This window comes from Chiloscyllium plagiosum, unplaced genomic scaffold, assembly GCF_037043375.1.
Source record: "Chiloscyllium plagiosum isolate Xiang-an unplaced genomic scaffold, Cpla_swu_hap1 HiC_scaffold_7, whole genome shotgun sequence".
Taxonomy (NCBI): Eukaryota; Metazoa; Chordata; class Chondrichthyes; order Orectolobiformes; family Hemiscylliidae; genus Chiloscyllium; species Chiloscyllium plagiosum.
This window is the reverse complement of record NW_028270145.1, coordinates 30,474,212-30,497,407: the sequence shown is the minus strand read 5'-3', so window position 1 is coordinate 30,497,407 and position 23,196 is coordinate 30,474,212. Positions and strand designations below refer to the sequence as shown.

Below are 23,196 nucleotides of genomic sequence, written 5' to 3'. Positions count from 1 at the left end.
AACCCTGGACGACAAGAAATATTGAGGCATTGATCAGAAAAAAGGAGGCATGACTCAGGTACAGGCAGCTGGGATCAGGGGAATTCCTGGAGGTATACAGGGAATACAGGAGTTTACTGAAGAAGGAAATCAAGAGGGTGAAAAGTGGGCACGAGATAGCCTTGGCTGAGAAGATTAGGGTAAATTCAAAGAAGTTCTTTCAGTTTATTAAAGGAAAAAGAATAACTAGAGAGAATAGGGCCCTAAGACCAAACAGGACATGTATGCATAGAACCACAGGGTAATGGACGAGGTCCTCAAATGAATACTTCTCCTCTGTGTTTACCATGGAGAAAGCCATGAAAACTTGGGAAAGTTCATGGTGATATCTTGGGGATAGTCCATATCACAGTAGAGGAGGTATTGGGTGTATTAGAATGTATGAAGATGGTTAAACCTTTTGATCCCGACCAGATATATCCAAGAACACTGGAAGAGCCTAGAGAAGAAATCGCAGGGGCCCTGGCTAATATATCTGCAGTTGAAACTTTATTGCTGGAACAGCACAGCAGGTCAGGCAGCATCCAGGGAACAGGAGATTCGACGTTTCGGGCACAGGCCCTTCTTCTTGTGCCCGAAACGTCGAATCTCCTGTTCCCTGGATGCTGCCTGACCTGCTGTGCTGTTCCAGCAATAAAGTTTCAACTTTGATCTCCAGCATCTGCAGACCTCACTTTCTCCTCTAATATATCTGCATCATCACTAGCCACAGGTGTGATCCTGGAAGACTGGAGGGTAGCGAATGTGCCATTATTCAAGAAGAGCTGCAAAGAAAAACCTAGGAACTATAGACCAGTAAGTTTAACATCTGTGGAGGGTAAGTTATTTGAGAAGATTCTGAGGGCTAAGATATGCAGGCATTTGGAAAGACAAGGTTTGATTAGGAGTAGTCAGCATGGCTATGTGAGTGGGAGATCTTTGAGGAAGTGACCAGGAAGGGCAGTAGAAATCTATATGGATTTCAGTAAGGCCTTTGATAAGGTTCCACATGGTAGGCTGCTCTGGAAGGTTAGATCGTATGGAATCCGGGATGAGCTGGCAAATTTGATACACAATTGACTGATGGAAGGAAATAGAGGGTAATACTGGAAGGATTCTTGTCGGACTGGAGGCCTGTGACTAGTGGAGTGCCTCAGGGGTTGGTGCTGGACCCATGGCTGTTTGTTATCTATATCAAAGATTTGGATGAGAACATACAAGGCATGATTAGTTTGTTTGCAGATGACGCTAAAATAGGTGGTATCACGGACAGTGAGGATGATTATCTGAAATTGCAGCAGGACCTTGATCAGCTGGGGAAGTGGGCCGAGAAATGGCAATGGTGTTTAATATAGATAAGTGCACTTTGGAAAGTCAAATCAAGGTAGGAATTTCATGGTGAATGGCAAGGCCTTAAAGAGTGGAACAGAGGGATCTTGGCATTCAGGTGCATGGTTCTCTGAAACTGGAGTCACAGGTAGACAAGACAGTGAAGAAGGTCTTTGGCACACTGGCCTTGATCAGTCAAGGCATTAAGTATAGAAGTTGGGAAGTTATCTTGTAGCTGCACAGGACGTTGGTGAGAACGCACTTGTTCAGTTTTGGTCACTTTGTTATAGGAAGGATGTTATTAAACTAGAAAGAATGCAGAAGAAATTTGCAAGGATGTTACCTCAATGGTCTGAGTTACAGGGAGAGGTTGGACAAGTTAGGACATTTTTCTTTAGAGCACAGGAGACTGAGGGGGGGGATCTTATAGAAAGGTATAAGGTCATGAGAGGCATGGATAGGGTGAATGCACGTAGTCTTTTTTCCCAGGGTTGGGCAATCGAGGAAGAGGGGGCATCAGTTTAAGGTTAGAGGGGAAAGAATAAAAGGGAACCTGAGAGGCAACATTTTTACACAGAGGGTGGTAGGCATATGGAATGAGCTGCCAGTGGAAGTGGTTGAGGCAGGTACATTAACAACATTTAAAAGGTGTTTGAATACATACAAGGATATGGGCCAAGTGCAGGGAAATGGGGTTAGCATGGATGGCCATTTTGGTAGTTGTGGATCAGTTTGGGCTGAAGGGCTGTAGGACTCTATGACTCAACCTGTTCAGATGCAGAGCAGGTGGGTGTGACCCTGGGCCTCCTGGATCAGAGGTAGCCACAAGAGCACACAAAATGAATTTCAATGTCGGCAAATAGAGATGACTTGGGCTTTAAGGATAAAAGAGAGTACTTTTGACATGGTAAATTGCCAGAAGTAGCAGAGGACCGAATAGACTTGGAGATCTGATAAATCCATGAAAATATCACAAAATGTTACAGAAAGTAATCAAAATCCCAAATGGAATGCTGATCTTTGCGTCCAGAAATAAAGAATACAAGAGGTCAGTTCTTCTTTAGCTAAACAGCCCCCAAGAAACTAAACCTAGTTTGAGACACTATCCTCTGGAAAGGGTATAAATTGCTTGAGTGGGCACAGTGTTTATTTAACCAAAGGATTAAATTACTAGTATTGTTCAAAATAGGTCTGGAATTTAAAGAAAAAGGGCTGTTTGTGGTTTTCAAAATGCAAAAGGAAATTGGTAAGTTAGAGAAGGGAAAACCAATTCTAATTGGAGATTCCAAGACCAGGCAGAAGAGTCGAAACTTTAGAGTCTGCTGTCACAGCAGTGAAATCAGGAATGACATCTTCATAAATGTATTCACTCCTGGGCATCGCTGGACAGATTAACTGCCTGTCCCTCGTTGCCCCTTGAGAAGGTGGTGGTGAGCTGACTTCTTGAACTGCTGCAGGTAGACCCACAATGCCTTTAGGGAGGGAATACCAGGATTTTCAGCCTGCAACACTGAAGGGACAGTGACATATTTTGTCAGGATGGCAAATAGCTTGGAGGAGAATTTGCTGGTGGTGATTTTCCCATGAACCTGCTACCCATTTCTGTCTGAATGGAAGCGATCATGGGTTTGGAAGGTTCTACGGGATCCTTGCTGAAGTTCTGCAGTGCATCTTGTAGATAGCACACACAGCTGCTACTGTGTATCGGTGGTGGAGGGAGTGGATTTGGTGCCATTCATGCGGAGCTTTGTCCTGAATGATGTCAAAGCTTCTTGGAGTGTTGTTGGAGCTGCACCCATCCAGGAAAGTGGGAACTATTCAATTACATTCCTGACTTATGCCTTATAGCTAGTGGACAGACTTTGTGAAGTCAGGAGGTGAGTTACTCAATGTTCCAAGCCTTGGCCTGCTCTTATAGTCACTGTATTTATCCAGCAAGTCCATTTGAGTTTCTGGTCAATAATAACCCCTCCCCCAGGATGGTAATAGTGGGAGAGTCAGTGATGGTAACACCATTGAGTGTTAAGGGGTAGTGGTTAAATTGTCTCTTTTTGGAGATAGCCATTGCCATTTGTGTGCTGTGAATGTCATTTGCCACTTGTCAGCCCAAGCCTTATCTTGTTGCTTTTGAACATGGACTGCTTCAGTACCTGAGGAGTTGAGAATGATGCTGAACGTTGTACGGTACAATCTTCAATGAACATCCCCACTCCTGTCCTTATGACGGAGGGAAGATCATTATTGAAGGAGTTGAAGATGGTTGGGTCTAGGATACTACCTTGAGGAACTCCTACAGAGGCATCCTGGGGCTGATACAATTGAACTCCCACAACCATCGTCCTATGTGCCAGTCCTTACTCCAACCAGCAGAGAACTTTTCCCATTTTCCATTATTATAGGAACTTCTCTTTTGAAGGGAATTGAGACACTAGGCCACTGACAATCACTGCTTCTGCTCTGTGACCTGTTTCGTTATCCACAGAAACTGGTGGACCCATGGAGTATCTCCAATGTTTTATTTCAGATTTCCAGCTTGGCAGCATTTTGCTTTCATGTTACCACTCTACTGATATTGGTCAAGAGAAAATACATGGGCCAGGAAAGCAGAGAGAATTGCTTTGCTTCACATAGTGCTAGGTAATCCTTTTCAATCACCTTGTGGAAGTTGACAGGCTATCAGCTGGACAGCATTGCTGGCAATGCAGCCTTCCATCAGCACTGCACTGATTTACCAGTTGAGGTTAAGTACTGAATTATCTGGCATTCAGCTTGAATCCATGACATTCCTGCTCAGAAGTGGATGTACAAGTAATGAGCCAAGAGGACGACCACTGGGGCCTGCATTATCAAGCTATGCTGGACTCAATTTATTTTTTTGATAATTATGAAGCACTCACACTATCCTTACCTGTTCCAGACAGGTATACAACTCTTTACAGCAGCCGCAATAGCCTCGCCTGCTCTGTTTCGAGAATGTCTCTGGTATTGGCTGTTCCTGGTGTGGTCCATCGCCACTGCAAAGGCCAAAAGCAGCACACTAATCCTATTAGACACACATCACATAGCAAGCTGACCTGGGCTGAACCAGGTATTGTTTTAACAAAAACACCAAACAGTAGCTATTGTGTGCAAGGATGAAGAAATCGCCGTCTCTCACTTCCATCAATAGGGTCATGTCCCCGATGAGAAAATGATGCGGTGTATTGGTTGTGTGACTCTTGGACTAGTAATCCAGAGAATGGAGCTCAAACCCCATCATGATAAATTGAAATTTCAACTGTGCAGATTGTCTGGGAAAATGAAAATTTGATATTAATGGAAATCTTCAAGGCATTGTCTAAGAACAGCCAATAGATGCCTTTTAGGGAAAGAAAGCGGCCATCATTAACTGGCCAATGTTGTAACTACAACCTCAAAATAATAAATGCAAAAACACCATAGATGCTGGAAATCTGAAATAAGAACAGAAGTTGCTGTTGAAACTCAGCAGCTGTGTCAGCAACTTTGGAGAGAGGGGAAAAAAAATCAGTTGACGTTTTTATGAATCCAAAGACTCTTCGGCAAGTCTGAAATCCAAAGAAAGTCTTTGGGCTAAAAAGGTCAAAATGTTTTTCTCTCTCCGCAGATGCTGACAGACCTGCTGAGTTTCTCCAGTGTTTTCTGGATACAATCCCACAATGAAACAACTCCCCCCCTCCAAAATGGCTAGTAAGCAATGCAGTTATCACATCTCCTCACCATAATTAGGATGGCCAAGAAATCCCAGCCTTAGCAGTGATACATCAGAAGGTGATAAAGGGAAAGGAGCCTTTTAAGACCATAGAACTGTTCTGTCAGACTCTCTGAAATTTTAAATGATGCAATGAGAAGTTTCTTCCCACTTTATTGAACAGAAGTTGGAATTGCTTACATGTCTCAGCCTCTGTCTCTACTGTCTAGTCACCGCCTTTCTCTCCAAAGACACCTGATGGGCTGGGCGTTGTTTCTACTTGGTGTCAGGTATTCTCTTTCAGATCCTCAATTTTCACTTTGAATTCGAACATTACTCTGATGTATCCCATAGTGAAGGCACTCAGACCCTTTCCTAGCCCCTCTAGCTGTGATGGGAACGAGCTTCTACAATCAGGAACAAGGCATGGAGGATATGACTCAAGATCTCAACTACGTCATCAAGAAACTCCAGATATTCCTGGAGTTATTCATGCTGTAGCTGTCCTGATGCTGCTATTGGGTGTGCAATGTGTTAAAACCATTCTATGCAGTGTTCCCTTTAAAGGAGACAATATGCGCAGTGTAGCATATACAAAAGGGAAATCATTGCTCCTGCTGCTACAGAGTCTATTTTAAAGTGTGCAACAGAAGGCAAGAAATTATCGGATCTTGGCAGCAATGTTCCAGCAGGATGGTTTTGACGTGCCTTATTTCATCAGCAGTGAATAAATGGCCTAGCCCCATTGACAAGATTGCAGTCTTAATTTTAAAAGGTTGACAGGATGGAGCCCACTAAGACAAATAATTTTGCACGTGCAACTATAGAGCCAAACGTAAGAAGTGTGTCATCAGATACATGCAAGGGGAAAATCGGCCCAAGGCTCTCTATCATTGTCTACTTTCCATTCAGTATATGTGTTGGGATTCCTAAAGTTCCATGCAATATAATGCTGGCCTATTGAAACTTCATAAATAGGGCCGGAGACATTTGTTCACTGTGCAACCTTAATGTTGAAATTAGGCTTCGTCAAAACCAGCCTATGGAATAATGCCTACCTTGATCAGACCCATTTTTCAGCGTATTGAATAAACTCATGAACAGGCCAAGGGCTGTCACTTTTCATCCTGTAAAGTGTCAGATTGCACTGTACGATCAAGGTACCAAAACAGTCACGAAGGTAGCTGTTTCATGCTGCTACTGTGTGGAAGTAACATGAGTGGTGTTCACCATGGAAAGGATGTTATTGTCCAGCTAAAAAGATGCCCATCACAAAACTGAGAAATGTTGTCTATGAATTTCAGTGCTGGTATGGTGCCGTACATCCCAAAAACTGATGGATCATTTCAAACAGCATGGCCCTTGGTTCTCAACAATGTACAGACCATATCCAACTAGGCCATGTTCACAAAACTCAACAGTATCCCACATCGGTTGTGATTCCACAATAGGACAGGTTAGCAAATGTCCCCAAAGAATTATACTGATTTTGCATAGTCAGCTATGTGTGCTAGAAACTGCATATATTAATATACATGTGCAGATAAAGAACATCGCCACACAGTGCCCGTTTCAACTCAACTGTACAGGCGGCAGCTCTTCTCTGGTTCATTTCTCAAGGCCATGTCTTGATCAAGTATGTTGTCTGGTTTAAAATTTATAAGCATAGTCTGGCAGTCACCTGCCAGTCATCATTAACTGGTGTATTCTCCAATGCGATGCCTCGACCAGAGTCCGCTCGCTAACCAACCAGTGACTCTTATCCCAGTTCTGAGGAAGGGTCACCAGAACCAAAGCGTCAACTTTGACTTCTCTTCAAAGATGGTGCCAGACCTGCTCAGCTTTTCCAGCAACATCTGTTTTTGTTTCTGATTTACAGCATCCGCAGTTCTTTCCGTTTTTATTTAGCAATCTTATCTCATATAGTTCAAATACTTTCCCCATTTGCTTTAGTATCGCTTTGCAAATTGACCTGATGTGTACAAAACAGAAAGCTTCAAAGTGCATTTCCTCAGTAGATACCACATTGCTGATATTGTTCCATTTCTCACAGCACATGGCCTCAAAATAACTATCAAGCTTAGGAGTGGCATAATTATGAACCCAGACCTATTAGCATTCAGTCTAATTTCAATAAGATTCTTACGTCCAGCAGAGGAGATCAAAGGATCCCAAGCTGATGACTGATACATCACCCAGTCCTTTCAAGGCCATTATTCATGGATGAAAATATTTCAATCTCTGCCAATTTTATTCATTTTGCTCAAAATATTCTCTTCCCAAGCTAAGGCGCTTTGATATTTTGCAAGATGTGAACTCATCCCTCCAAACAAAACCTTTGGACAGTTAGTTCCTTGACACGGATGGAATTTTGATAATAATTACTCGATATGGTTTTTAATTCCCCTCAGCTATCCAGCCAGATACTCTGGATGCTGTCCAGTCAACCAGCTTCCATACCCAATAGATCCCTACCCCTTGCAATTTGCCACTGGTCTTATAGAGTTGTCACACTTACCTGGCACTGTCATTCATCTCTGCAAAGGACTCACTCTCTCTTCTTGATGCACCTATCAGATTGAATGGAAACCAAACATAAGGTTTTGTTGGTTTTTAACTTCAGGTACTTCATTATGTATTTGCTCAAATAGAGCAGCCAGAGTAGCTTGATGCAGTATTGTACATGTATTGCCCAACTATATAGAGTAGGCCAAATAGATCAGGTATCAGTGGGAGAAGATCAGATGTTTGATGACAGGTCATAGCGTCAGAATCATACAGCATGGAAACAGACCCTTCAATTAGTTCTAATCCACACAACCAGGTCCCCAAACTAAACTAGTCCCACCTGTCTGCACTTGGCCTACATTCCTCCAAACCTTTCCTATTCATGTACTTATCCACATGTCCTAAACATAACTGTACCTGTATCCACCATTTCCTCTGGCATTTCATTCCACACACGAACCACTGTGTTTTAAAAAAAAGGTTGTCCCTCAAGACCTTTTTCAATCTTTCTTCTCTCACCTTAAAAAATGTGCCCCCTAATTTTGAACTCTCCAAACCCTTGGGAGAAGACACCCGCTATTCACCTTATCGATACGCCTCAAGATTTTATAAACCTCTACAAAAGTCACCTCTCCTATGCTCCAGTGAAAAATATCCCAACCTATCTTTCCAACTCAAACTCTCCATTTCCCCCTAGTAAATCTCTTCTGAAACCTCTCCAGTTTAATCATATCCTTCATGTGCACACAATAGGCTGAAGGGCTTCCTCCAATGCTAAAAACCTGTAACTATTCAGGAGATAATTGTGATCATTGTACATTAATGATTTTGGATTATTATAGATGATACAAAATTCAGACGTATCTGAAACTGAGGAGAACTTCAAAAAGATGTTAAGTTGGTGGGCTGGGAACATTGGTGACAGCTGAAGCTTAACGTAGAGTGGCAGGACAGGTTGGGAGAGCAGTTAATAAAGCATGCCCGTCTTTAGAAGGGGTATAGAGTACAAGAGCAAGGAAGTTCTGTTGAACTTAGAGAAGTCACTAGCTAGACCTCAGTTCATCCAGTTGAGTTGCAGCACCTTATGAAGGACATGACAGTGCTGGGTCCATTGCTTTTTGTCATTTCTATAAATGATTGAGGTGTGAATGTAGGAGATGTGGTTAGTCAGTTTGCAGATGACATCAAAGTTGGTGATGTAGTGGACAGCAATTATCTGCTGTCTTTCTTCTATTATGAGAGAGATTATACTCCAAGAGTATTTAAAATATTTGTAAAGCACTTCGGCATTGCTTGGCTTCATGACAGGTACTCTGCAACACACAAGTAGTTACTGTTTGAAATGGAATCTCTGAACGACGTCTATGTCCTCTCAGAGCATATGCTTCCTTTTGTGCCTTTTTCTACACTGTGCACTATTTTTAAACCGGGCAGCTATGGAACTGATTAAAATCCTTACTTTCACATCCAACCAAATATCATGGAGATAAGCGGAGAAATGAGACTTCCACTTGTGGGGAGAGTTCGGAACAAGGGGCCACAAATGTAAGGGAACCACTTGGAAATCCAATAAGGGATTCAGGACAAATTGGTTTACCCAGGGAATTATGAGACTGTGGTTCTTACTACCCCAAGGAATAGCTGAGGTGATCAGCTTCCATGTAGCGTGGGAAATGTTAGATGAGTGCAGGAGGGAAAAGGAACAGGGTGGCATGCTGAAAGGGTGAGATCAAGTAAGGGAGGAAGTATGTTTGTAACACAAATACCAGCCCGGAACGCTGGGTAGAATGGTTTGCTCATGTTGTGTGTCAGTATATTGATAACCATAGTGTCAGAATAAGAGGACCTGGAGAAGAGTCGTTTCTGACAATTTATTTTCCTTACAAACTACAGCCTGAGACAGAACAGTGATGTCAACATCCCGATGTCAAAATACTACTAGGCTTCTTCAGCTCCAGTTGAATTTGGGGAAAGATGGTGGCATACGATCACCGGACGAGTAATCCAAAGGGTTAATCTTATTAGAAGGGTTCAAATCCCACCGAGGCAACTGGTGGAATTTTAATTCAATGAATTAAATCTGGAATTGGAAGCCTGTCTCAGTTTCATGGTCACCATTGCTCTCAATGATGGTCATTAGGATGGCATGGTGGCTCAGTGGTTAGCACTGCTACCTGACAGCACTAGCGACTGATTTCGATTCCACCCTCAGTCGACTGTGTGGAATTTGCACACAGCGTGGGCCACCTCTTGGTGCTCCAGTTTCCTCCCACAGTCCAAAGATGTGCAAGTTAGGTGGATTGGCCATGGGAAATACAGGGTTTCAGGGATGGGGTGGGTCTGGGTAGGATGCTCTTCAGAGGGTCAGTGTGGACTCGATGGGCCACTTGGCCTGCTTCCACGTTGTAGGGATTCTATGATGATATAAAACCATCTGATTCATGAATGTCCTCAGGGGAAAGAAACCTGTAAGCTGTCTGGCCTACATGTGACTCCAGACCAACAGCAATGTGGTCGAGTCTGAAGTGATCTGCGAAGTGACTCTGGCAAGCCACTCAGCTGGAGGGCAATTGTGGGTGTGCAACAAAGCTTCTTCCCCACTGTTATCAGATTTCTGAATGGACCACTCAAATTTTAAATTTTATGTTGATCTCATTCTTTGTGCACCTTCTCAGCAGCCTTAACACTACATTTCTCATTCTGTTCTATTAACCTAATGCCCTTTGTATGGTCTGATCTGCCTGTAGTGAATGCAAAACAAAACTTGTCACTGTACCTAGGTACATGTGACAATAATAAATCAAATTAAAAATCAAAAAACGCTGACCTTGTCAATGACACACACATCCTATCAAAGAATAAAAAAAATTACCTTGATCATCTCTGTAACAGTTATCAATTATTAATAGAAGAAAATACAACTTTAATTAGACTACACTCAAAAATATTGCCTTGGGTGTAAAGCACTTGGTCGCAGCCTTAGATTATAAAAAGGCACTATAAGTACAATTTATTTCCTGCCTCAGTTTAAGATCATTGCTTTCTTATACCAGTAATATCTCCAAAGACAACATGAAAGACTCTAGCAGTAGTTTGTCGATGAAAGTGGTGGCTATGTAGAACTGTACGCACAGGGTCAGGCCCTTCAACCCATGTTGTTGTACTGAACATGACACCAAATTTTGGATTATTGGTTTGGAAGAGCACAGCAGTTCAGGCAGCATCCGAGGAGCAGCAAAATCGACATTTCGGGCAAAAGTCCTTCATCAGGAATAAAAGCAGCCTAAACCCTTCTGTCTGCCCATGGTTCACATCCCTCCACTCCTTGCTTATTCACTTGCTTATCTAAAAGCCCCGTAAACACCCCTATCCTATCCGCCTTCACCACTATCCTAGCAGCACGTTCCAGACTCCTACCATTGTCTTAAAAACATTTGCCTCTCAAATCTCCTTTGAAGTTTTCCCTTCTCACCTTAAATGCATGCCATTTAGTAATAGACGTTTTAACTCTGGGAAAAAGATTCTGACTGTCAACCCTATCTATGCCTCTCAATTTTATAAACTGCTATTAGGTCTACTCTCAGCCTCCACCACTCCAGAGAAAACAACCCTAGTTTGTCCAGCCTCTAAGATTTCATACTATCCCTCTGTTGAATTAAACTGAAGGGACATGGAGGAGTTAGTGAATGACACGGATTCTCTACCTCAGAGAGCTGTCAATGCAAAGTTATTCAATATTTTCAAGGCCAATATAATACTTTTTGGACTTTCAGGGAAGCATGGAGGAGATGGGAACATGCAGGCAGGTGACGGTAGCCAGGCTCAGAGCCAGATGGCCTCCTATTTCTTTGGCCTGCCTGAGTAGTAGGAATTTTGAGTTGTTTCCAGATGGCTGTCTTTTGCAAACTGAAACACATACAAACAAACAAACAAACGAACAAAGGTCTGAAAAGCATGAAAGCAGACGCTGAAGTTAAGTGATTCTATCATCCAACGTGTCTCCCAAAAGAATCATTACAGAATCATTACGGCATAGCAGGACATGTTGCAGGATTTGAAAACAGAACATTCAGGATATAAAGAACTTGGTAAATTATATTCATGTTAATAGTAGCTCTGTTCCAGGTAAAACCAAAAGGTGCTTTGCATGTAACTCTAAATTGCACATATCCTATCCCTGTCTGAGTGCTAGCAGTGAATGGCAATGACCAAAACACAAGTGAAGGGGAAACAAAACTTATGAATAAGATTACCTGAACTCTTCTTCCCTTACATGTACATCAAAGCATTACTTATCCCGTTTATAAAGATGATGCTTTGAGATTTTTCAATCCTAGTTTTAACAGGAATTCAAAACTCTGAATTAATGACGGAGTCATAGAGTTTTATAGCAAAGTTCAACTCATCCATGCCAACCAGATATTCTAAATTAATCTAGTCCCACTTGCCAGCATTTGGCCCTTATCCCTCTAAACCCTTTCTATTTATATACCCATCTGGATGCCTTTTAAATGTTGTAATTGTACCAGTTTCCACAACTTCCCCAGGCAGCTCACTCCATACATGCACCACCCTCTGTGTGAAAAAGCTGCCCCTTAGGTCCCTTTTATATCTTTCCTCTCTCGCCTTAAACCATATCCTCTAGTTTTGGACTCACTTACCCTAGAGAAAAAGAACTGAGCAATTCGCCCTATCCATGTCCCTCATGACTTGTATAAACCCCAATAAGGTCATCCCCTAGCCTCCGAGGCTCCAGGGCTAATATCTCCAGCCTATTCAGCCTCTCCCTGTAGCTCAAACCTCCAAACCCGACAACATCCTTGTAAATCTTTTCTGCATCCTTTCAAGTTTCACAAAATCCTTCCCATACCAAAAGTTCCTGTTTAAAATGGGGGCTGCTGGATGCATGACAGTGAGGGGAGAAAAAAAAGGATCTTCCACAGGCTGGTGAGAAGATTAAAGACAAGACAGCTGCAAGATCTTAAAAGTCTGAGAGAAGTTGTTATAAACAGCAAACTCAACAGCATCATTCTAATGTGGTGGTGTTTAGGGACGGCGGGGGGTGGCGGGGGGGGGGGGGGGCAGGTAGTGAAAACAGTGAGAGAGACGAGAATGGAAATGTTATGAAGAATGTCTTTGCCAGCAAGAAAGGGTATAAAAGTCAGTGTTTTTAATATTGAGGAGGTAATCCACACTCTCCTATTATTTTGGAGAAGTTCAAAAAGCATTGGACTGTTTACTGTAAAAAAAAGTTCACAGTTAAAACAAGAATCCAATATTCACCGTATCTACGTTCTGCAAACAAGAAGCCTGCTATAGCAGAAAGCTTATGGGTGCACTGGCTCTGATAACTTACAGCAAAGCTACAATGTCAAACCCAGCCAGGAGCAGTTCCACAGCCCTCAGCCACTCTGCAGGAAGTTGGCCTTATGGAGTCAGATGTACAGCACGGACTAGAGGACAATCTCTACCGGCAACTGCTATATCCTTGACAAAAGGGAAACAAGCTAGGTCTTCAACCCTGTCACAGTAGTCCAAAATCAGCATCCATGCTGTCATTTTTGTGTGTATGTAATTAGACGAAATCAACACAATTTCAGGCATATTGAACCAAAGCAATTTTGCTGATACTTAATTCCCTTGAGATGGAAAGCATTGTAAGTGCATTGGTTAAACAAGCTTAAAAAAACCCCCAGAAAACCTAGACCACTCTTACTATTGAATGCTTGATATCAAATATCCTGAAAATAGGAATGCAAGATGTTGAAATGGAGTCTAAAGATTTAAAAAGACTAAAAGCAGCCGATACCATTGCCTCATAAGGCAATTTGGCACATCATCAGTTGTTTACATAAGGCCCTTAATGACCTCCCTAGTGAAGCTTATTTAGTGGCTTCTTTCAGTAATTGCAAAAATATTCTACTCAGCTATTGTAGTTCATAAACACTGCTTCCAAGGGCAGGGGGGCTGTGTGCCAAAAATAAAAGGGAGCGATATTTTTAATATCGCCTTTCTTAACCACAGGACATCCCAAAATGGTTCACAGCCAACAAAACCTTTATTTTGAAGCACAGTCACTTGTGAAATTGGTTGCCCTGTTTCCCATGTTAATAAAGGCAGATAGAGCACGCTCAGTGTAATGCATCACCCCAAAGATGATACCTCCAACCTCTCCACTGATTAGCACACCCCGTGCGACAGTGGAGACCCTGGAACAGGAACCTGAACTCATGACCTTCTGAACCTGACAGTAGAGTGCTCCTGACTAGAGGGCAGCTGACACAGGACACGTAGTAACCCAAACCCACTGAGTCAGCAGCAATGCTCTGCCAAGGAATAATATGAATGGATGAGTGACTTCATTTAAAAAAAAGCAGACAGATACACATTCTAAGAATTTGCTGAGCATTTACACAGCAGAATCGAGCCCTCCGTTTTATAAAACCTGTTGCTCAATTACTGGTCAGTTCAACCGAGTGATTGCTGAGGAAAGAATAGATTTCGCACAGTGTTCCAGCATTGGGATTGACCAAGAGACAACAAAATCATTAAGTGAGATTTCCTTCAAACTTAATGCAGAGGAAATGGGAATCTGTCGGCTCCTGGGTTTTGTTGCCTTACCTCTTTCTCTCTCTGGAGTGCAAATAATTCATGGATTTGACCTGGCTGGTACCTCACCCCAAGAAGGCATTCTTCAAGTGCTGCTCTGAAGAAGTGAATACGAACAAGTTACTCGTGCAATGAGCCCAACCCCAGAACCCCACAGGTCACGGGATATTGAAGCATGAAGAAACCCCCTCACTACTTTCTCAGAAGGATGCATTGCAGACAGAAAATAAAACCTGAAAAATTATCCACCTGTATGACGCAGTACTAAATCAGCTCCAACCACACTGAGCCACAAAGACAGAATTAAATTGTCCTGAAATGTGAAGTGGTCTCTGTTCCAATGGCGTATTGTAACACGGATTTAAAATTGGTCCTGAGCTACAACATAAAATATAATCCAGCTAATAGTGAGTGTAAACGTTGCTGGCAAATCCATTCAATTGCTTACAGAACTATGAAACAAGCCAGGTCAATCTGAGCCCCCCATGTTACTGAAAGAAACTGGGTCAGAGTGTTATGTACAGTACATGAATGAATAACATCTAACCCATTCAAACAGTTGCACCAATAGTCATGTGAGGAGGGTACATTAATCAGTCAACAGCATATAATTATACAACACAATGCAGTACAATATCCCATGTCACTTCACAAAACCAGAGGAAATGTGACACCCAGCCCACGTAAGGGGACATTTGAATAGAACTGGCCAAAGAAATAGGCTTTTAGAAGCATCCAGGAGATGGAAAGAGGCAGAGGTTTGGTGAAGTTGTCATGCTTGTGCCTACAGCTTTCTAGGCTCAGTCACCAACAGCGGAGCAACAAAAGAAAATGGACCGGACTAGATATCCGGAGGGCTACAGGAGGTTGGACTGGTAAAGTCATATGGCCACTTACAAACGAGAATCAGAGTTTTAAAACTAGGCTGTTGCTCGACTGGTAGCCAATGTAGGTCAATGAGTATAGGATGACAAGAGAACAGGGGCCCTTACCTTTGTCACTAGGGAGTGACAGTGGACTTGCTCTGCCAGTTGATTTGTGTGTCAGGGCTGGAATAACTCGATGCCCTAATAAAGATCAGTTTTTTTCTTAACATGTCATAGTTCATGGAAATTGCAGTGAATATTAAATTGCAGCAAGCTATTTTGTGTAATGCTGTCTCTGCCGAGACCATGTTGCACAACAATAGATGGAGAATGTTTACAGCAGAAACATTCTAAACCTACACCACACAATAGACCAGGGGAATGTTCATAATATCAACATTCCGAGCTAACACTGCATGTCAAACACAGCCACACGGTGGGGAGGGCTCTTGCCCATCATGCCTCACTGAAAGAGCTCTCCAATTAGAACTGCTCTTTCACCATCCTCCTGCAGATATCTCTAATGAAAGCATCAACTCAATTCCCTCTTGAACGTTGCTAAGAAATCCACTTTCATCGCCCTTTGAAGTCGGTGCATTTCAGAAAACAACGCACTGAACCAAATGACCTCCCTCACTTGTTCTCTTGTATCTTATTGTAAATTTCTGGTTACCGACTCATCTGCTGTATCAAAACTCTGCGTAATTTTGAACGACTCTGTTAACTCTCCCTTGAACCTTCTCTGCTTCAAGGAGAACAGTCCTAACTTCTCCAGTCATGTTGTGCTGTCTACTGGAACTGTTCAGAGACATGTCCCCTTGTAACTTTGCAAAGGCCCCCTTTGGATTATACTGAAACCTAACCAGTCACCTCTGAGGTTTATTCAGAGAACAGTGCAGGTAAAAAAAAAAATTGAAAGCTAAATTAGTTTTTAAATTTACAGCAACTGAAATTCAAAGATGCATCGTTTGATTAATTTTTAATACTTAGATTTCATTCAGAGACCAAGCTGCGCACCCACCTTCGTCCAAAAACCAAGCTAGGCCAACACATTAAAGACGAAAATTACATATAGCTAGAGACAGCATTTGACTTAACTTGGAAATGAAAATTGCAAATGACATGAAAGTTGGCCACGTGGTTCACAATGATACCAGTAACTCGGTTGGGTGAGAGGCAAATAGAATTCAATCCACAGAATTTTAAGCATTTTGAAGTAAAGCAACCAAGGAAATACCCCAAGGAAGATACTGGGAGGGACAGAGGAAGTGCATGTTCACAGGTCCCTGAAAGTGGCAGAACAGGTAGGCAGGGACGACATAGGGAATAGAGCTGTACAGCACAGAAACAGACCCTTCCGTCCACCTTTTCCATGCCGACCCGATACCCTAAATTTATCTAGTCTCATTTGCCAGCAGTTAGCCCACATCCCTTGATACGCTTCCTATTCATATACCCATCCGGATGACTTTTAAATGTTGTAATTGTACCAGCCGCCACCAGTTCCTATGGCAGCTCATTCCATACACATGCCACCCTCTGTATGAAAAAGTTGCCCCTTCGGTCCCTTTTATACACTTTTCTTCATTGGGTGAAGTTTTGCATGTGAAGCAGGGCATAATGCTGAAGCTATACAAGACGTTGGTCAGTCCACAGCTGAGAGCTGTACTTACATTCATAACACAGCTGCCATAGTTAGAGTGCAGAGGTTATTTACAAGAATATCGGCAGGGTTTGAAAGTCCCAGGTCAGAGGAGAAATTAGAAAGGCTGTGATTGTTTTCCTTAGTACAGAGGAGGCGGAGTAGTGACTGAATCAAGGTTATGAAATGATGAGGGGCTTGGTTAAAATTGACAGAGAAGACGTCTTTCCAGGGGCTAAGATTTAAGGTGATCAGTAGAAGACTTAGAGGGGATATGAGGAAACTGTTTTTCACCCAAAGCGGGGAAATAACTGCCAAATTAGGTGGTTGAGGGAGAGACCCTTTCACTTTGAAAGGATCCTAGATGTGCGTCTGAAGCTTCATATCCAGTAGGGTAACGGACCACATGCTGAAGGGTGTGATTAGAACAGGTGACTAGTTTATTTAGCTGGGGCAAACACAATGGGCTAAATGGCCTCTTTTTTTGTACCATAACCAGCTTATAGGTTCTAAGAACACAAACTTATTTATTTCAGTGCAGGCATCACTGGCTGGTCAGCATTTATTGTCCATCCCTAGTTGCCCTTAAGGTAGTGGGAGCTGACTTCTTGAACTGCTGCAGTCCGCCTGCTGTGGGTTGACCCACAATGCCATTACGGAATGAATTCCAGGATTTTGACCCAGCAATAGTGAAAGAATGGTGATATATTCCCAATGCAGGATGGTGAGTAGCTTGGAGGGGAACTTGCAAGCGGTGGTATTCCCATTTGTCTTTCCAAATTTGAGTAAAGACATTCTGGCTATTGAGGGAGTGCAGCGTAGGTTCACGAGGTCAATTCCTAGAATGGCGGGACTATCTTATGTTGAAAGATTGGAGCGACTGGGCTTGTATACCCTTGAGTTTAGAAGACTGAGAGGGGATCTGATTGAGACATATAAGATTATTAAAGGATTGGACACTCTGGAGGCAGGAAACAGGTTTCCGCTGATGGGTGAGTCCCGAACCAGAGGACACAGCTTAAAAATGGTAGGCCATTTAGAACAGAGATGAGGAGAATCTTCTTCACCCAGAGAGTGGTGGGTGTGTGGAATGCTCTGCCTCAGAGGGCAGTGGAGGCCCAGTCTCTGGATTCATTTAAGAAAGAGTTGGATAGAGCTCTCAAGGACAGTGGAATCAAGGGTTATGGAGATAAGGCAGGAACAGGATACTAATTGAGGATGATCAGCCATGATCATAATGAATGGTGGTGCAGGCTCGAAGGGCAGAATGGCCTACTCCGGCACCTATTGTCTATTATCTGCTGCACTTGTCCTTCTAGACAGAAGCGGTCGTGGATTTGAAAAGTGCTGTCTCATGCTCTTTGACGAATTTCTGCAGGAATCCAAGTGGACTATTTGGCCTTTAAGCCTGCGCAATCTTTTGCAAAGGCCATGGATGATTTTATTGTGATCTTAATAAACTTCTGTTCTGCTACTGTTCCCACTCCTGCATACCTTGATTTCCTGGTCCATCAAAAATCTAACTCAGCTTGAATATAGGATCAGAGCATATTGTTAAGTAAACATTTTGAAATCAGTTTTATCCACAAACACTGTCAGCATTAAGTGCCGAAACCATTGTTGGGGGCAGAGTGAAATTCATACATCCAATAGTCAACTCGTCTGCTGTTGATCAGCCATCCCAAAGTGACCTCGTCCCATTTGCCAGCATTTGGCCCAAATCCCTCGAACCCTTCCTGTTCGTGTAGCCACCCAGCTGTCTTAAATGTTGTAATTATAATCCTCTCCACCAATTCTTCTGACGAAACTATACATGTCTAAATCAAGAACACTCAACACAAGCCTAAAATACTTCAAATGCAATGCAAACTATTCCAAGTGCGAACAGTTTTGATTATATTGAATATGCATTTTTTAAAAAAGACTATTTGGTCTAGTTGGTCTATATTAACTCAAATTTCCACCTCAAAAGTGCAGAATAAGTGGTCACCCATGTAAGACAAAGATGAGGAGGAATTTCTTCTCCAAGGGTAATAAATCTGCAGAAATATGTACTGCAGCGTGCACTCAAAAGCTGGATTATTAATTATATTCAAGGCTGAAATAGACGGAATTTTAAATCAGTAAGGGAATCACGGGGCATGGAGACAAAGGCAGGAAAGTGCAGTTAAATCAGCTATGATCTCATTGAATGACAAAATAGACTCGATGGGCCAAATGGCATACTTCTGTCCCATGTCTGTAGCCATCACCAACACAAGGAATCTTATTTGTCCCCACCATTCCATATGATGATAACTGCCACATTCTCACCACACTCCAGCCACAATTTCTTCCTGAATTTAATACTGAAACTTCTGTTTTATTTTGGTTAAATTCAGAAAAAGAAAATAATCTGATCACAACCTAGGATATGATAAAAACACAAGCTGATCATAATCTTCTTGCAGAGTAGTAATTAAGTCAAAGTTGTACCCTTGGTTTTCAGTGCATTTGGGACATATAGTTGACTCCACAACATGCTGGAGACCATCCTACAACTTCAGACAATCAGAGCTCGGCAATTGCACACTTTTGGATCAGAAAATTAAAGGGTGAAGGTCTGGTCCGCTGTCTGGATTATACACTAAGCCTTACTCCAATGCTATCTTTTCAGTTCAGATCCTAAAGAGGTCCAATCTACTCACTCAAGTGGACATAAAAGATTAATGATACTATTGCAAGATTACTCTTCCTGGAGCCCGGGGCATTGCTTACCCTCTATCATATACCCAGGAATAGATGATCTTGAGTTGATAGAAAAAGGGATTTTGTCTAAGTTTGTCTTGCAATAAACGTTATATTTGCAAGAAATACAGATGATCTGTTCATCATATTATCATTTGGATGTATGCAAATTGTTTCCAACATAAATAGTTGCTTAATATCAAAAGTACTACATTGTCTCCAGATGCTTTATAGCCATCGGGAGATTATATAGTACCTTGCACAAAGTGCAACATTTTATTTCAATTTAACATTTAAAAAAGGAGTTGGGACTAGTTTTCCCAAATATTGAAACTTTGCAAATTCATTAAATAGCTTATTATTAAAACTGTGTTAATGGTCAGTTAAATGTGTACAGCCTCGCAGTTCGCACTTTCAAAAACAGACTGAAGTGATAATTGGTGTAAAGGTATTGCCCCAATCCAGGGAAAAAAAAGACGTGTTTAATTCATTCACAGGCTGGGCCAACATTTAGTTCTCCTCTGGCTGCTGTTGAGGTGGTGGTGGTGAGTTGCTTTCTGAATCTCTGCAGTCCATGTGGTGTAGCTACATGCACAATGCTATTGGAAGGAAGTGACACAATTTTAACCTGGAGCCACTGAAAGAACAGTGCGATAGTTGCAATCAATTATAGTTTATGGCTTGGAGAGGAAGCTGATGGTGTTTCCCATGCATCTGCTACCTTTGTGCAAAGTGGGTACTGCTGTAGGTTTGGAAACTGCAAACGAAGGAGACTTGGTGAGTTGGTACAGTTGGTCTTGCAGATAATATGCACTGCAACTGTCAGCGGTGGAGAGAGTGCATGCTGAACATGTTAAATGGAGTGGTAATCAAGCAGGTTCCTTGGTCCGGGATGATATCAAGCTTCTTGAATGTTGTTGGAGCTACACTCATCCTGGCAATTGGGGAATATTCCACCACACTCCTAAATTCTGCCATGTGATCTGATTTATTGTCAGATACACCTAAGTACAGTGAAAAAGGTTTTGTTTTGCATGCAGTACAGGTAGATCATAAGATGATTGAACAGAACAAAGCGTACAAAGTTATGGCTGCACAGGTGTACAAAAGCAACATCAACATTAGATTTGAAATTTGAGGGGTCCGTTCAGCAGTCTAATAACAATAGGTAAGAAGCTGCTTTTGAAACTGTTGGTCCACGTGTTTAAGCTTTTATATCTACTGCCTGATGGAAGATGTTGGAAGAGATTATAACTGGGGTGAAGTTTTTGATAATGTTGACTGCCTTTCTACAACAATGAGATGATGCACAGGCTTTGAAGAGTGAGTTGTAACAGAATTACCAGCATCTAGTCTTGTCTGATGGCAACTTTTACCTTATTACTGTGGCTATAGTCCCAGAGGATTATCAGGTTGCTCTCTCAGAGATATGAGTGGTGGTGGTCTAAGGCGAGGTCACCACTCCTCAGGCAAGGTACAGGAATTGAACTGATGCTGTTGGTGCCATACTGCATCACAAACCAGCCAGTCAACTCCTATCCACAATAGTATCCATGCATGAACACATGAAGATCACTGAGCCCATTAGCTGTAACCTGACCATTTTCACAATTCCAGTTTGAGGTTAAAAAAAATCTAAAAGTACCAATTTTTGTATTTTTTTTTAGTCTGTAACTTCAAAAGATTACCAGTACTAGTATCACATTACTTCCAAACATCACACACATCTGACAACAGAAGGGCTCCTGTGGTGCAGTGGTAATGTACTTAAAAATGTGTTGCTGGAAAAGCGCAGCAGGTCAGGCAGCATCCAAGGAGCAGGAGAATCGATGTTTCGTGCACAAGCCCTTTGGACCCAACCAGGACAACCAGTACCTACAACAAATCTGAAGTCTCCAGCAACAGACCTCCCTCCGGATCCTCTGCAAGAAGGGCTAGTGCCCGAAATGTCTATTCTCCTGCTCCTTGGATGCTGCCTGACCTGCTGCGCTTTTCCAGCAACACATTTTTAAGCTCTGATCTCCAGCATCTGCAGTCCTCACTTTCTCCTGCAGTGGTAATGTGTCTACCTCTGGGCCAGGAAACCTTGGTTCAAATCCCACATTCTCTCAAAGTGTGTAATAAAATTTCTGAACTGGTTAATTAGAAAATATCTGCATCGAATTACAAACTTGGAATCAACAATACCTGACAGTGCAAAACCTACCAGGCTGCCACTGGATCCCTGCCACAAATTCAACATTAAAAAGATGGACGCTGCAGCTTAACACGAGACTGCACACTGTCAGCTGTCAACTGCAGATCTCAATTCAGTTAATGCAGGGAGAGAAACACTACTTGCTGACTTCGAAGGTGCTAACACAACTCACTCAAAAGTACCCCCCCCCCCAAACGATAGGGGAATTGGATCAAATTAAAATATCTTGATTCAAAATAGGCCTAGCTTCTGCTGTCAAACTTGTGCACAACATTGGTTAATCTTCAGGCAGAGACGAATAGAATTTTGATTCGATACCAGATGCACAAGCTTTGATCGAAATCATTTGCTTACAGCTCAAAATATATTCTACAAGGCCATCAGTTGCAGTCGAAACTTTATTGCTGGAACAGCACAGCAGGTCAGGCAGCATCCAGGGAACAGGAGATTCGACGTTTCGGGCACAGGCCCTTCTTCAGGAATCAGGAATCTTCAGGAATCCTGAAGAAGGGCCTGTGCCCGAAACGTCGAATCTCCTGTTCCCTGGATGCTGCCTGACCTGCTGTGCTGTTCCAGCAATAAAGTTTCAACTTTGATCTCCAGCATCTGCAGACTCACTTTCTCCTCATCAGTTGCAGTCTTTAAGCACACAGGAAGCAGAAAGTTTACATTGACTGTTAGACGTATACGAGCTTAGCCAGACGTCTTCAGTAAACGCAACTGCTTATTCTGTCTTTAGAAATGGCCTGCCTTAAAAACTCCAGAAAACACACGTTTAAATGGTGACGCTTGAGCTGCACGAGTAACACCTGTCTCCTTCCCCCTCCTCGACCATTGACAGCTCAGCAGTTGCTGACAGACCGGGGGAGGGGGGGGGGGTGTCAGGAGAAGGATTAAGATTCCGGTGTTGAGGTCAAGCGAATCAAAACAAATAGAATTCGCGTTAGAGCAGATGGGTTGCCCTGGTGGGTGGAGTAGACAATCGTCCGAATGCATTTCAACACTACCACCTCAGACCCCCCCCCGTGCGAAAATAAAACCAAACTCTTTAGCTGATGGGTTCTCCCTTGGGGCTTGAAAAGATACACCGCGCAAGTTGCAACATTGAAAGTAACAAGTAAATTGAGCGGTCCCCGCGTGGTACTACGGATTCGCCTCGCGCGCGCGCACACACACACGTCTCTCCCAGTCGAGTAGTCACTTCCCACATTGAACACCACCTTCCCCCCCCACCTCCACCCCCCGGCCCCCAGATACACAGCGTCGCCCCCTCCCCTTACCGTGCCTTTCGAGCGCGCTGAATGTGCTTCCACCCTCACGGTCAGAGTTCAGCTGCTTCCTGCTCTACTTCCTGGCCACCCTTAAAGGGGCTGCAGGGCGATTTGCTGGCCGCCGACGCGGAAACGCGGCCGCGCCCACCGTTAAAGGGACACCTCGACTTCATGTTTCCCCACAGGCCCGGGAGGGAACGCCCGGAGACGACTGCACCATAGAAAGCCGAGGCTCCCAGAAAAGAAAAAGGAAATTTTTGTTCCCTTCCCATCCCCACCACGCACAGGAGCTTGACGTTTTTTAAAAAAAAAACAAAGCG

General features: G+C 42.9%; 1 protein-coding gene across 5 annotated transcripts in view; it reads right to left on the bottom strand.

Annotated features, from left to right (window-relative positions):
* Positions 1–23,180, bottom strand: part of zdbf2 (zinc finger, DBF-type containing 2) — a 30,886-nt gene extending 7,706 nt beyond the window's left edge. Inside the window, exons 1-4 of one of the 5 annotated variants that reach the window (XM_043693325.2) lie at positions 22,886–23,180; positions 14,186–14,270; positions 7,575–7,626; positions 4,256–4,361 (exon numbers count right to left, since the gene is read on the bottom strand). In XM_043693325.2, coding sequence (XP_043549260.2) covers positions 4,256–4,361; positions 7,575–7,591 — 123 coding nt within the window. In that variant the 5' untranslated portion in view covers positions 7,592–7,626; positions 14,186–14,270; positions 22,886–23,180. The remainder of the gene's footprint in view (positions 1–4,255; positions 4,362–7,574; positions 7,627–14,185; positions 14,271–22,885) is intronic. The other 4 variants (XM_087988885.1, XM_043693326.2, XM_043693327.2 and 1 more) reach the window with 4 other exon arrangements.
* Positions 23,181–23,196: the final 16 nt, after the last annotated feature.